The sequence below is a fragment of the Tasmannia lanceolata genome, unplaced genomic scaffold (assembly GCF_043159265.1).
Source record: "Tasmannia lanceolata isolate RefF3 unplaced genomic scaffold, GAP_Taslan_0.1 ptg000007l, whole genome shotgun sequence".
In the NCBI taxonomy this organism is placed as follows: Eukaryota; Viridiplantae; Streptophyta; class Magnoliopsida; order Canellales; family Winteraceae; genus Tasmannia; species Tasmannia lanceolata.
The window spans coordinates 7,317,308-7,331,012 of NW_027518684.1; the positions used below are offsets into that span (position 1 = coordinate 7,317,308).

At 39.3% G+C, this 13,705-nt stretch overlaps 1 protein-coding gene across 2 annotated transcripts; it reads left to right on the forward strand.

Moving 5' to 3' along the window:
* The first annotated feature begins 3,831 nt into the window (after positions 1-3,831).
* LOC143881671 (transcription repressor KAN1-like) lies at positions 3,832-12,111 on the forward strand. 2 transcript variants are annotated; one of them, XM_077384906.1, is made up of 6 exons: positions 3,832-5,302; positions 5,559-5,635; positions 6,148-6,193; positions 6,412-6,583; positions 10,894-10,981; positions 11,818-12,111. In XM_077384906.1, exons 1-6 carry the CDS (start codon positions 4,465-4,467, stop codon positions 11,929-11,931), a joined length of 1,335 nt encoding a protein of 444 aa, XP_077241021.1. In that variant the 5' UTR covers positions 3,832-4,464; the 3' UTR covers positions 11,932-12,111. The 2 variants fall into 2 exon arrangements, with proteins under 2 accessions (XP_077241021.1, XP_077241020.1); XM_077384905.1 differs by having other exon boundaries at positions 3,833-5,302; positions 10,891-10,981.
* Positions 12,112-13,705: the final 1,594 nt, after the last annotated feature.

A 13,705-nucleotide genomic window follows, 5' to 3' on the forward strand; every position in this document is an offset into this window, starting at 1 on the left:
AACCATAGTACACGATTAGTTGGAGGGCATACAACTGTTTTACTATTCACTCAAGGCTTATCTTTGTTTCCTTCATTTATAAGTATTTACCACAACAGTTGCATTGGAACTATAAATGTTTGGTAGATTCTGAACATGCTTGAAAGAAATATGTGGTCAAAACTCAATGGGAAGAAAATCAGTAATTTTTCTTCTTCTAAATATAGGTAAAACCAGGTGACCCCATTTGCATTAGCCATTAAGTTTCAACATTCTTGGTGACCAATGGTCCTAGGAGATCTCCCTTGAGCGTCTAAGCCTAATAGCGATTGCAATTTGGGTTCGGCTCCCTTCATCTCCAGTTTTGGACACCCCACAATCTCAACAAAATAGCTACTAAAATCCGGAAGCCTCTCTATATGGATACCCCTACAGCAAAGATGTCATGGCTAAGCTACGCAAGGTTTTGCGTAGAGATTGATGCCCATAAGGACCTCCCAAATACCCTCAAACCCACCACTCCTATGGGGTTCACTTTTAAAAAGTCGAGTATGACTGGATGCCCAAAGCCCGCATCAACTGCCAAGACGTATGCCACTCGACTGACACATGCCACAAAAATTAGCAATGCTGAGTGTAGGGGACTCAATGAATCCAAGGGCATTGGGTTAGGGAGGGAAGAGAGAAGAACTCTTGGAGAGAAAGAGAGAAGAGAATCATCTTCGAAAGGAAGAGTGGAATGAAACATTGTTTGTCCTTCAGAGTATGGTTTTTAATGTTATCAAAATACCTCCCACGAAAGGAAATATTTGAATAAAATGAAGGGCCTTTTTTGTACATTGGCGCCCTCCCATTAACGTTCCGATCTTTTGGATCCATCAAACCATCTAGGTCCATTGACAACTCTGCTTGTATGAACCACAGTTGGAAATCACACCCATATCGGATGATTCTAACCATCCTGTGAACCCAATGTACTGTTTTTGTGGGCCATTGGTAGTGTTCCGTTTACTAATTTGTCCATTGATCTGGTGATTAGGAGTATCCATCAGATGAACGGCAAATGAGCATGTAAACTGACTGAACATAGAAGAAGTAAGTACATTTATCTTTGGGAAACAATTTATGCATAAGAAAATTTGTCTAATAGGAATATGGTAAGTGCACACCTGGTTTTTATATTGGCACTCCTCACTTGACACTTTTTAATTACCTAGTGCAATTTCCAAAACCATATCAACAGGGTAGAGAAGAAGTTTAAAATAAAGAGAAGGGTGGCAGTATGAAAATAAAGGGGTAGGGTTATATATCAGGGAAAGAAGCATTTGGATCTATCTTGCCTGTGTTGTTAAATTGAAGATGTGTGGATTGGACTTTAATTTTATGTGCCATTAATGCAATGCATAGGGTTCAGGTCACAGGTGACAAAGGGTAGTTAAAATATTTTATATTCTAATGGCATTGGCGTACACAAAGCTTGGGAAATCGAGCTTGGTCATTTTGAAAGTGTTTATGTAGGGTTTTGGGTGTCTAGGGTTAGGGTTCACTCTCTCAAGTCACCCGAGTCCGAATGTTTATTTTGGCTCCGGTGAGAGCATTAAAAGCTAGGGCACTTCCCAATAAAAAAAAAATCCCGTTCTCTTTTGTTTTGATTCAACCTAGGGTTTTGAAATCTAGTATTCATGGGGGTGGTCAACCATGTGTGATGGAGGTAGGAGGAAGATCATGTGAAGATGACATAATAAAACCCTAAAATGCTTAGAGAAGGTTGTGGAGATTTTAGAAGGGAATATTTGAGAGGGTGAAAGGGAATTAGAAGGAGTATGTGGAATTAGGGTTTTACAATAATTAAAGGGAGACAACACCCCCCCTTTTGAGTCAAAGAGGCTACTTTTCTAGCCTTCTATTCAATACCCATCCAATCCATGTGGTAGATTTTTTCAAGGAAATGTAGATTCGCAATTTTAAAATCCTTTTTTATGATTGTAAAGTTGAGATGAAGGTGATTAACCCCTAATCACCCAAAATAAGTAAGTAAATGAAGAAAATAAATATCATTCTTTTGGAAATTAGGTAAGAAACCCAGACTTTTCATGATAATTTATTCAGGAATTCATTAGATTTTTTCGGGCGTTTATGATCCATCCGTCCATTCATGAATCAAAAATTGTTATGATCAGATAATCCTAACCGTCCAATGGGTGGCCTTTTGTCGCTGTCGGATGTAGACGTTTACCTATGGATTTTTTAATGAACATTTTAAGGCTCTTGATTGGATGGTGGGATACCACAATTAGAGTGATATTTGGACCACATGTAATCCAAGTGGGGTCCATCACATGGATTGTCCATATCAAACGTACGGTTGGGCATTCCTCTTTTTAAAACACTAAAGATAAGTTGCATGTCTCAAAAAAACTTCATCAGTGGAAAAATAGTATAAATAGGGAAATTATGGGTAGAAGTTTGATAAATTTAGTGGGTCCTGCCTTATTCAAAAATCCAAACCCTTCATTTGCATTGATCCAAAATAAATAGGATGGGTCCCAAAAATCATCCCCAAAGGATGATACTAACCCTCCAATCTGTATATGATTTTTGTCAACAAGATGGATAGGATCATCCTTTGGAAATGATTTTTGGGGCCCAACCTATTTACTCTAAGGCAATCCAAATGAATGGTTTGGATCGTCGAACAACATAGGTCCAAAAGTAATCATCTCCAAAGGATGATCCTAACTGTCTCATTGACAAAAACTCATCTACAGATTGGAGGGTTAGGGTCTTGCGTTGGGGATGATTTTTGGGACCCATCCTATTTAAGTTGGGGCGATCCAAATGAACGGTTTCGATCGTCGAACAACATAGGCCTCACTATATTTGTGTTTTGAAAAATTCACACCAGACATTATGTCTCTATGTGAGAAAACGGTTCCTACACACTTGTGTAGATAAGTATCTACACACTAGCTTAAAATACAGTGGGAGCCAACATTATTTGGGTGATCCAAACCATTCATTTTTAAGGCCCTCACATAGATAGGGTGTCCATAGGGGTGTAAACAGCCGAGCCGAGCTTGGCCAAGCTCGGCTCGGCTCGGCTCGTTAAGCTCAAAAGCTCGGCTCGGTCAAGCTCGCGAGCGGCTTGCGAGCCTTACCGAGCTCGGGTTATATTAAGTTCACATCCCTCATCTTCCCTGGACAGCCCTATCTAGTGTAATTTGACTACTTTTTTTACACTATGGGGGGTGGTCCAAGTAACAAATGGGGTTCAAAAAATGAAGTGACATATTTTGCCTCCCCCTTTCACTCCCTGGACAACCCTTTTAGTTGTATATATTAATATATAATATATATATTTAAATATATTAAATTCTTAACGAGTCGAGCCGAGCCGAGCCGAGCCAGGCCTAAATCGGGCTCGGCTCGTTAAGGATTTGAGCCGAGCTCGAGCGAGCTTCCGAGCCCGAGCCAAAATTGACACCCTTAGGTGTCCACAAAAAATCAAATCCATAGGATCATCCTAACCATTTGAACTGTGGAGGCAAAAAATTGACTAATTTGTGAAGGTTTAAAGACGTCCATTTTTCCTCCACAAATCGTAGTGTTGGGATGATCATATGGATCTGATTTTTTGTGGACACCCTATCTATGTGAGGGCCTTTAAAATGAATGGCTTGGATCACTCAAATAATGTGGGCCCCCATTGTATTTTAATCTAGTGTGTAGTATCTACACAAGTCTGTAGGAACCACTTTCTCTATGTAAAAACTCGAAAGTAAATTTTCTCATGGTAACCCAGATAAAATGACATTATGTAATTAAGAAATTCATGAGAGAGTGAGAGGGGTATTTTCGTTCATTTGCTAATTTTTGTTAGAAGGAAGAACAACACAGAAGCGAAAGGGGTGGGGGAAAAGGAATCTGAGCACAAGAGCCTTCTTTTTTAACCCGCTGACTCCGGGAGAAGAAGAACGAATAGTGGAGTTCTCCGTTTTTGCTGCTTTGTGTGTTGTTTTGACTATTATTAAGGAGATACTATCGAGGAAGAGACCCAAATCCCCTTCCTTTCAATGGCTTTCTCTTTTCTTTAATCTATCTCTTCTTCTTTCCATTTTTTTGCTTTGCGTGTTACAACATACATATCTAACTCTCTCTCTTTCTCTCTCTCTCTCTCTCTCTCTCTTCTCTCTCTCTCTCTCTCTCTCTCTCTCTCTCTCTCTCTCTCTCTCTCTCTCGAGCATGTCTGTTTGTTGAGGTAGAGAAGTCTCTCTTTGACATTTCTTTCAATTTTCTTTGCCTTTCCTTGGGCTCTCCTTTCAATCCTTGACAATACCAAGGAACCCTCTCCTCTCCTCTCCTCTCCTCTCCTCTTAGAATAAACAGAGAGGAAAAAGGAAGAAAAACAACCAAAATTGCATTTCCTTCATAGGGTTAGGAGAGGAAGAGAGAAACAGTAATTATACAGTTGAAGATTCATTCAAAATGCCCCTACAAGGTGTGTTCATGGAACCCTCTTCGGCGCCGACCCCGGATCTATCCTTACACATTAGTCCTCCAAACAGCACCCCATCATCCATGTGCAATAATAGCAACAGTGAACACGACACCGGCTTCGATCTTTGGCGTCGCCACGAAACTCTCAAATCTAACATCCGGCCCATCTCGCAAGCTTACACCGAGCTATCACTCGCTAACCCAACAAACACCTTAGAAGCTGAGAGCCCGTGGAAGAAAAATTCAACAAGAGAAGCTAAAGAAATCGAGGCTAGACGTATACCACCCTATGATCACCAATATCTTAACACCCACAAATTGAATCACCTAAATCATGGTGTTTCAATTCTTGAAGTCTCCGATAGCCTGCGGCCGATAAAAGGGATCCCGGTGTACCAAAATTGCGGCTTTCCCTTAATTTCTTTAGATCATTCAAGAGAGAAAGAGCCCAAAATGGGTTTCTATCAAATGCCATTTCCTTCATGGTCATCTTCTATGTGTTCTTCACAGTCGCCGTCTCCTTGTTCTTCTTCGGCTTCTTCTTCGCCTTTCATCGGTGGTGGGCTAAATCCGGTGGCGATACTCCCGAGTTCTTCGTCTTCATCGGCTTACAGGATGGCGGCCACGAGATTTAACGGGTTTCCGTTGGATACATTGAAGCCACACGAGTTTAACCATCATCACAACCCGTTTGATGGGGTGATTAGGTCTAGATTCATGCCGAAGCTACCGACAAAACGGAGCATGAGAGCGCCAAGGATGAGGTGGACGAGCACCCTTCATGCTCGCTTTGTTCACGCCGTTGAGCTTCTCGGCGGCCATGAAAGTAACACATTTCATCTTTCTCACTATCCATCTTCCTCTCCTTTTTAATTTTTTTGATTAACCCTAATTATCAGATTTTGTGTCTTGGGTTTTGGGGTTTTGATCTTTATTTTCTACATGTATATATGTTTGGGTATTAGGGGCTACTCCAAAGTCAGTTCTAGATTTTAATTTTTTGAATAACCCTAATTATCATATTTTAGTCTTGTGTTTTTGGGTTTTGATCTTTATTTTCTATATGTATGTTTGGATACTAGGGGCTACTCCAAAGTCAGTTCTAGAGCTCATGGATGTCAAAGATCTCACACTAGCTCATGTTAAGAGCCATTTGCAGGTATGGGTAGAAAGATAATGTCAAACTCTGTCTCTCTCTCTCTCTCTCTCTCTCTCTCTCTCTCTCTTCTAATCAAGACTCATCTATTCCTTTCACAGCCCGGCACATTAGCCGATGGATGCAGTGAATGAGTGAATGAATGAATGAATGAATAGATGAGTCTGGCTTTCTGAGACAAACGACAGATTCTTCTTTTAGAGAGAGAAAGAGAAACAGGAACAAATGGTGGAGAGAGAGAGAGAGAGAGATAAAACAAGAATGATAGAGAAAAGACGCCATCATTTCATAATAATACATGCCATTACTAACTTCACCAAACATCAACCTCGTGGTTAATGAAAAAACAAGAAAAACCCAAAAAAAGTAAGCTAAGACCCATTTAATTTAGTGGGTTTTTTTTTTTTCTTTTATTTTTAGTGAAACGAGGGTCTTATTCTTCTATGCTGCCCCCTTCCTTTCCTTTTTCTCTCCTCTTTCTCTTTACCAGTCCTTATTTTCCTTTGCCTTTACAGATGTATCGAACTGTTAAGACCACTGACAAACCTGCAGCTTCCTCAGGTAATTCGTATTGCTTAAACTTCAGCTTTTTTTCAGCAACTTTGACAACCCCGCCCCCCCCCCCCCCCCCCCCCCCGATTTTTATCGGAATCTTCACTGCCCAAATGGAAATTTCTTTTCTATTTCTCACTACCATCATGTCTAAACTACAAACACAAAGCTAGTTTGTCAGTGTTTCCTCACAAAGTTGATATGGGTTTTTTCTCATTTCTTTGAAGGGCAATCTGATGGCTCAGGTGAAGAAGATTTCTCTCCGGTGACCGCCGCAGCGGGCACGGCAAGTGACCTCAGTTTTAGAAGATTCATGGATCATAGAGGTTCAGACGGGTCTATACAACTTGACTTGGATTACCCTTCTAGTACTACTACTCTATGGAGTAACTCATCAAGGTAAGCTCTCTCTCTCTCTCTCTCTTTCTCTCCACGTGCTCTTTCCAGTGGAGTTGTATGCTTTCTTCTTTTGTTTTTGCATGTGTAGCTTACTAGCATAGAAAAATCCACCCCCACGTCCTCCAGTTTTGAAGAAGAAAAGGGTTTCTCTGGCACCTTTTGCTTTTTTGTTTTTTTGAGATTTCCTATGGAGATGCGCTAATTAGGTTCCAAGTGTTCAAAGTAAAGCTAGAAAACATGAAAGTCTAATGAGGAAAAAAGCAACCACTGCTTCTTTTATCTATGATTATGTTTATAACTAGGTTCTTATTCTCTTGACCAGGAGAAATTTCTCACTGTGATCACAGAGACCACCTCTTGACTTGAGTGCTCTCCTCTTTTTAGTATCATATGCTACACATATTATATACTATAGTCCATTGTTCGCATCACTTTTCTTCCAAGGCAGCTCCCTCGTCCTTTTTCCTTCTTTTCTTCTTTTCTCTCCTCTTCTTTTTCCAAATTTTCTCTCGACATTTTAAAAACCATAAGCATCTTTCGTTCCAAATCCTCACGTGACTTGAATCCCACTTTCCTACTTCTCTCTAGTCTTAAAAAACTCTTCTTCGCTTTCACTTCCATGTTAATGGAAGACGAGAAATTTAGGGGCCTTGAGTGCAAAATATTATGGTGAATTTGTACACTAGGAATGTGGTAATAGTGTGGTGTAATGGAATGCATGTATGGGAAAAAGAAGAAAATCTTTTTCTAGATTGCTTGCACTAAAGTTATGCTTATTTGCGTGCATTTTCACCAAGAATCATTCTCTCCTTTCTTGACTAATGCAATAAATATACTATGAAGTTGGTCGATATGTGTGCACACGTGTGTTAGACCTAATTAATATTCTTTGTTACACTAGATAAATAGAAACAAAACTGTACCCAAGCCCATTAGTTGTTTAAATCCATTTGTTACACTAGATATGCCTCATGCAGCTCCTCATAAATGAAAACACATTGTGAGGACTGCATATTGACTTCTAAACCTGTCCCTTGTGGTCTTGGTGATTAATTCAGTGTATCCATGTTTAGAGATAAAAATGCAAGTTATGGGCATACCTTGCTACGAAGATATTGAGTGGTTTGACTAGAATGAAATATTTATGTCATTGAAAGTAATAATCATAGTTGGTTTCACTAAAATGTGATAAAGCATGGTAACTTAATTTCTATGAAGATATTGAGTGGCCCTATTATTGGAGATTGTGTTAGTCTTCAGTCTTCTATAATACTCTAAATAAGTGAAACAGTTCGGAAGAATGAAGGCAAAGAATGATTCAAAACAGTCATGACCAGAGATGGATTATTGAAGTAATAAAAATAGGCGTCATAAGTTCAATTTAGAATGCAATGATAGAAACGTCTATGTTGGACTTTTCATGTCGTGTCCTTAAATCAAATTGTAGAAAAAAAATTTACTGATGTTTTATACATACTGTATCTGTATGAAACAAAAAAAATGTTGGCTTCAGCTGAAAGCTGAAACTTAGGCTTTTGTGCCAATATCTAGAGATAAATCACTTTATGTACATAGATTGGTGTGCTAGAGTGAATGATGGAAACTCCTTTTGTGTAATGAAAACCAATAAGTTGAATAAACCACCGAAATGAGCAAACTCGCAAAAAGATAATTCGTTAGTGTCATCTACCATTTGTTGTTATGTTGTAATATCCATAGATCCAGTTTATTTGCGCAAACATTCTCGTTAAGGAATATTATATATTGCACCTTTATGTGCCTGGTCTATTTAAAGTAATGCACTCATTGTTGTTCGGTTGAATGCCTCACATAGCCTTTGGTTAGGGAGAGCAACTTCTTGCATATTACTAGTAAGGAAGAGAGTACATTCTTCTTTGATTTCATCTTTGTCATCCATGAAAGTAGATTCTTTTTGGTTTTTCTTCACCAACTTCTTTGTGCAATGCTTTACCAGATGAACAAATTTTTTACAATTGTAATAATGAACTTGAGATATAGATGATCTTCCTCTCCCTCTTCCTCTAGTAGAAGAAAACTAATATTCATCTTTTTTCTTATTTTGATTTCTTCCTTCACTATTTCTTCATCTTTCATAGAAAGAATCTCTTCCTCTTCCTCTTTCTCTAGAACCTTTCCTAAAAAAGTGTTAGTTTCTGAAAGCTTGTTTTAGGCAGATAATCCTTTTATTTCTCAATTGCTGCAATAATATATTCAAATTTCTAAGCATCTTTCTACAACTCTTTGATCTTTAATTTATTTACAATTTTCTCTCAATTCATTAATAAGAGAAAGTACATGATTGAAAAAGTCTTCAAGTGTTTCTAAATGCTATATTGTTAATAATACAAACTCGCATCTAAGGCCTTTTAATCTTACCAATTTTACCTTATCTCCCCCTTATATATACATATATAATTCATAGAGTGTGTCACGTGCATGCTTTGCCAGTGTCTTTGATGAAATTCTATCATTAATGACTTCATTGACCTCTTAATAGATGAAGAACAAGGCCTTCTTGCCATTCATGTGATTTTCGTTCAACTCAATGAGTTGTGGAGTGAGAGTAGCTTGATCTTCCAGCTCGACAAATTCGGTCTCAGTGATATCCCATAGATCTTAAGACTCATATAACACCTTGATTTGAATGCTCCCTTAGCCACAATTTTTCCATTGAATCAAGGAAGTTGGGGTTGTAACATATTATATATTAGCAACCATGATTCACCTTGAATAAGAATATGATACTACTTTCTTAGAATGAAACCAACTGGATGGAGGGGCAAGGGAAAAAGGATTGTTCTCAAGCTACCAAGCACAAAACATAAAGGCTAACTTGTTATGCTACTCAAATGACTGCAAGCCTTTCTTAGATCCTACATTACAAATCCAAATTTAATATAATTCAGTGCACTTTCATTTTCTAACTTTCTTTCTCTCATATAGATATTGAATAAAATGAGCTATTTTGTGTAATGGGGAATTTTCTGCAATGGGGAAAAGCCTGATGGATCAATGCCGCATGGTGGTAATTATAGGGCTAGATTAGAATTTCAACATTACCATTTAGACTTAAAAGAGATAGTTTAGAATTCCACCTGAAAATCGAGGGTGTATGGAGATCAAGAAATATCCTCTACAAATATGCTTAGCACCAACCCTTGCTAGCTATAGTAGAATGCGCCAGTTACATACATAGAATAGCATGAAACAAATACTTGCTAAGAGAATTGATCCAATGCCAATGTAACACGACTACATTATAATATGATGCAACATCCATCTCACTGTGCATTTGAATTGTCCCCCCTGCTCGGACATTGCTTCGATCGTGTGTCCTAAGCATCCAGTCAATAGATCATTTTGTTATCATAAGTATACTTCCTTCCAAGCTATAAGATTAACACTACATCTCCACCTTGTTCAAAAGGAAAACACTCTAACCCGTCCCAGTATGTTGCAAAGCTCTTAAACATGGAGAGGTAGTAAATGGGAATGTTAAGTAAGGTGGCATCATATGGTGCAATATTAGGAGAAATTGTTTGGTGGCCGACAGTCAAGTCCCTTGTTGGTGGTATGATGGAAGTACCATCCTTGATATTTGATGCAACAGCAGCCTCTTAAAAAGTAGTCTGCTGTTGGATCAAATATCAAGGGCGGTACCGCTAGCACGGTACATGAAGGTCGGGCACCATATAAAAACTCCCTTATTAGAGCCCTGAGTTCCATCTCAAGTCGCAGGCTTTTGTTTCATAGCAAGGGAAGTGATATATCTGACCCTTTTTTTTACTTGGGACAGACCCCTCTAAGGCTCTAATGTATTTATGACTACTCTAAGAGGGGGGCTGTCCCAAGTAAAAAAAAAGGGTCGAATATATCATTTCACCAAAGCAAACCAAAATCTCCAAATGATACTCAATCTCTATTATTACTTCCATGCTTCCAAAAGTAGTAGACTTAAACATGCTGATGATTCTGGTTCAAGCCCAGTTGATGGATTTTAGAAACACTATTATGGTGCAGATGGAACTAGATGTCACTAATGACCAGACAACCTTCTTTGTAGTTGGTGTTGCTTATTTTCATCTTCGAAAGTATTTTGGATGTATATTTCTTTGAATCTTCAATTTCTATCTCTCCGTACACAGTTTATGCTCTTGTGAAGGCTGCCCTTTTTTTCATGCTTTTTTTATTTATCTTTAGTTTTGAGATTGAGGTAGGAAGTTTGCACATATTCTTCATTTTGTGAACTTACCATGACTGAGACTGCTTTTTGTTGAAATATTCAGTAGAGGTTCTTGGCTGCAAAATAACTCTTGTGACATCGACGGGCTAAGACCATCAAATTTCTCTCAACTAAGACCTGGTTACCCATTTGAGGTACTCACTTACTTTCCACATATTAAAATTATGTGTCACTTAAATGATGCTTATGTTGTATGTTATGCATGCTGTATGTTTTATGTATGTTTTGGTGCATGTATCACATGTCGATACGTTGGACGCACACATGCATGAGTGTGTATTGGGAAATCGATATCCCATCTCTCCCCCCGCCCCACCCAAGCATTTCCACTCCTTCATGTTTGCTTTTCCCTAAAAATTGCTTCATTTCACCTTTTGTTCTTCTTTTCCTAAAAATAAAGTTATTTTAAAAAAGTAAGCACAATGGGATGAAATGCTGATAAAGAGAGGGGTGATCCCTTCCCACGTATAGTGCATTTCACCTTTTGTATGTGCTGCATTTCACCTTTTCTATGTGCATGTATAGACATTTTTATGTTAGGGGTGCAACTATGGTCGATTTTTTGGGAATTCGAGTTGAGCTTTTTCCATAAAATCCGGTCGGGATCGGCTTGATTCCAATTCATTATTTAGCAAAAGCTCCCCCGACCTGAACCAAATTGCACGTAATTTATGTTTGTATGTGCATGTATAGATGTATACACATTTTTATGTTAGGGATGTAACTACGGCGGTCGATTTTGGGAATTCAGGCTGAGATTTTACCATAAAATTGGTTGGGTTGGGGTTGATTCCAATTCTTTTTTAGCAATAGCACAACCCAATCCGATCCTAATTGCACGCCTAATTTATGTTTTTTAGGTGCAACAGACATTGGATAGGTATTGTGCATGCACGCAGAATTTTCTGATTTGTATGTGTCATTAATAAGAGCTAGCGTGTAATTGAGTGAAATGTTTCTGTTGTTACAGGAAAGCGATTCTACGCAGTCGAAGGGTTCACCTTGTCTCCATTTGGACCTCAAAAATCCTATCCTGGAGTTCACCTTAGGGAGACCAGATTGGCAATGCAAAGATCAAGATTGATAAACTTGGGTTCTTATGACCCATGATGTTGTGTTGGAAAATTCCTTCATTGCTCTAATATCTTTGTAGGTGAGAGAATATATGTATATCAAACTGGAGAAGAAGAAGCAATGTCTTATAAGTTCCACGGGTGTAATTCTCACTTTTATTTAGCATGCAAGTTTTGGGTATATATATTTATGGCTATAGTATAGCCATGAGAGAGTGGAAGTTCAAGTGACTAAATCTGAACTTCTTTTTGAGTTGAAGCTTACCGTATACCAAATCGAGAGAGAAAAGAGATGAAAAGAAATCAAATCACTGGGATGCTTTCTCTCTCTCTCTCTCTCCCCTTAACCTGAAAACCCAATTTGTGGCTTATACATATAGATACTACACTAGTGTGTAGAAACTCGTTTCTCATCTAGTAGTCCTGAGGTAGCAGTGTTCCTCACTGTTCTCATCACAATTGCCGCTGCCCTAGTTCTGAGGTCATCTCCTGGGAAAGATGTCTACTTTTGTTTCGGTTTGTTTCGGCTTTTGACCTTTGGGAAGGGTGGAGGGAGGTTTAATTTTGTCCAGAGTCGTATTTGCAAACCCATATCATCACATTCTTTGGATAAGCAACCATTGTACCCGGAGGAATGTCTGTCTTACGGTTAATACGCTTAACCAAAAGACCCTCATTCTGGTCCCATCTTTCAAAGGGTTATTACAATCCCTCAATCATCTTCTTATCTAGACCGTCTTGGTCTCAGTCGCGTTAGGCTCTACTGCTTTTTTCGTGCTTCCATCCGTCCTAACTATCATTATAGTTAAGACAACAGAGCGTTGTTTGAATAAAGTCTCTCTCTCCTTAGACTTATCCCTACCACCTTGATCAAATCCTTTTTGGAGTTGTTTTCTCACATAGAGATAGACCTTCGGGGTAAAAGTAAACTACGACCGTTTGCTCATCGGGGTAGGGTAATGATATCCCTAACAAGAAATGGCAACCCGGGGACACCTTTCTAGACTCGCTCGACATGCCCGAGGTGGGCCAAAGGTTTAGTGTATTTCTATTTTGGAAGACGCTCACATCTATCAAGAGCAACTGCTAGGCTTTGCCCAACTCTAAGCTCAATATGCCCTATGCGGGCATGGTGACATTTACGTGCGTATGCTGGGCTTATGAAGGGGATGAACGCTTGAAGGTTCTTCTCGCCGAAGTGGTTAAACAACCCTTGCTAGGTGTGCCCCAGCTCGGCGGAAAGTTAATACAGCTTTGTTTTAACTCTACCACAAGGGTGACATGCAAAGATGTGGTGCTTTCATATCAAATGGAGGCAAGATCAGCTGCACTTCGGGTGATGAAATCCTAAGTGATACCGAATCCGTTCCAAGTGCTAGTCACTCCCGAGGGTATATAGGTATGCAAGCGGGTGATGAAATCCCATATGGCGTGTGCGTGTTTGCATAAATAAATGGGTAAGCCTAGGTGCCTCCCGAGGCATTTTCATGCAATTGCTGGTAATTTTTTGAGCATTTGCTCTTAGCAATCCCTGCATAGCGAGCATAGCTAAGGAGAGGAGATGGTGCAAGTTTTGGTAATCCGGGTCCGGCCGGGGTGAGAGGTGCTTGCCTTGATGATTGTGGAGACGTTCTTTGGGCATTCTCCGGTCCAATTGGTTTTTGTGATGCATCGGAAGCCGAAGTTAGGGCTGCTTACCATGGTATTAAGAGTCTTAGCATAGTCATGTTGGATAAAGCTATTGTGGAAGGAGATTCTTTGAATGTGATTCGGTGGCTTAAGGGT

Excerpts from the sequence above, each read along its gene's own strand:
- LOC143881671 (XM_077384905.1), top strand. The coding sequence starts at position 4,465 with ATGCCCCTACAAGGTGTGTTCATGGAACCCTCTTCGGCGCCGACCCCG. Across the intron at positions 5,636-6,147 it reads ATGTTAAGAGCCATTTGCAG|ATGTATCGAACTGTTAAGAC; the intron begins GTATGGGTAGAA and ends TTGCCTTTACAG. Across the intron at positions 6,584-10,890 it reads CTATGGAGTAACTCATCAAG|TAGAGGTTCTTGGCTGCAAA; the intron begins GTAAGCTCTCTC and ends TGAAATATTCAG.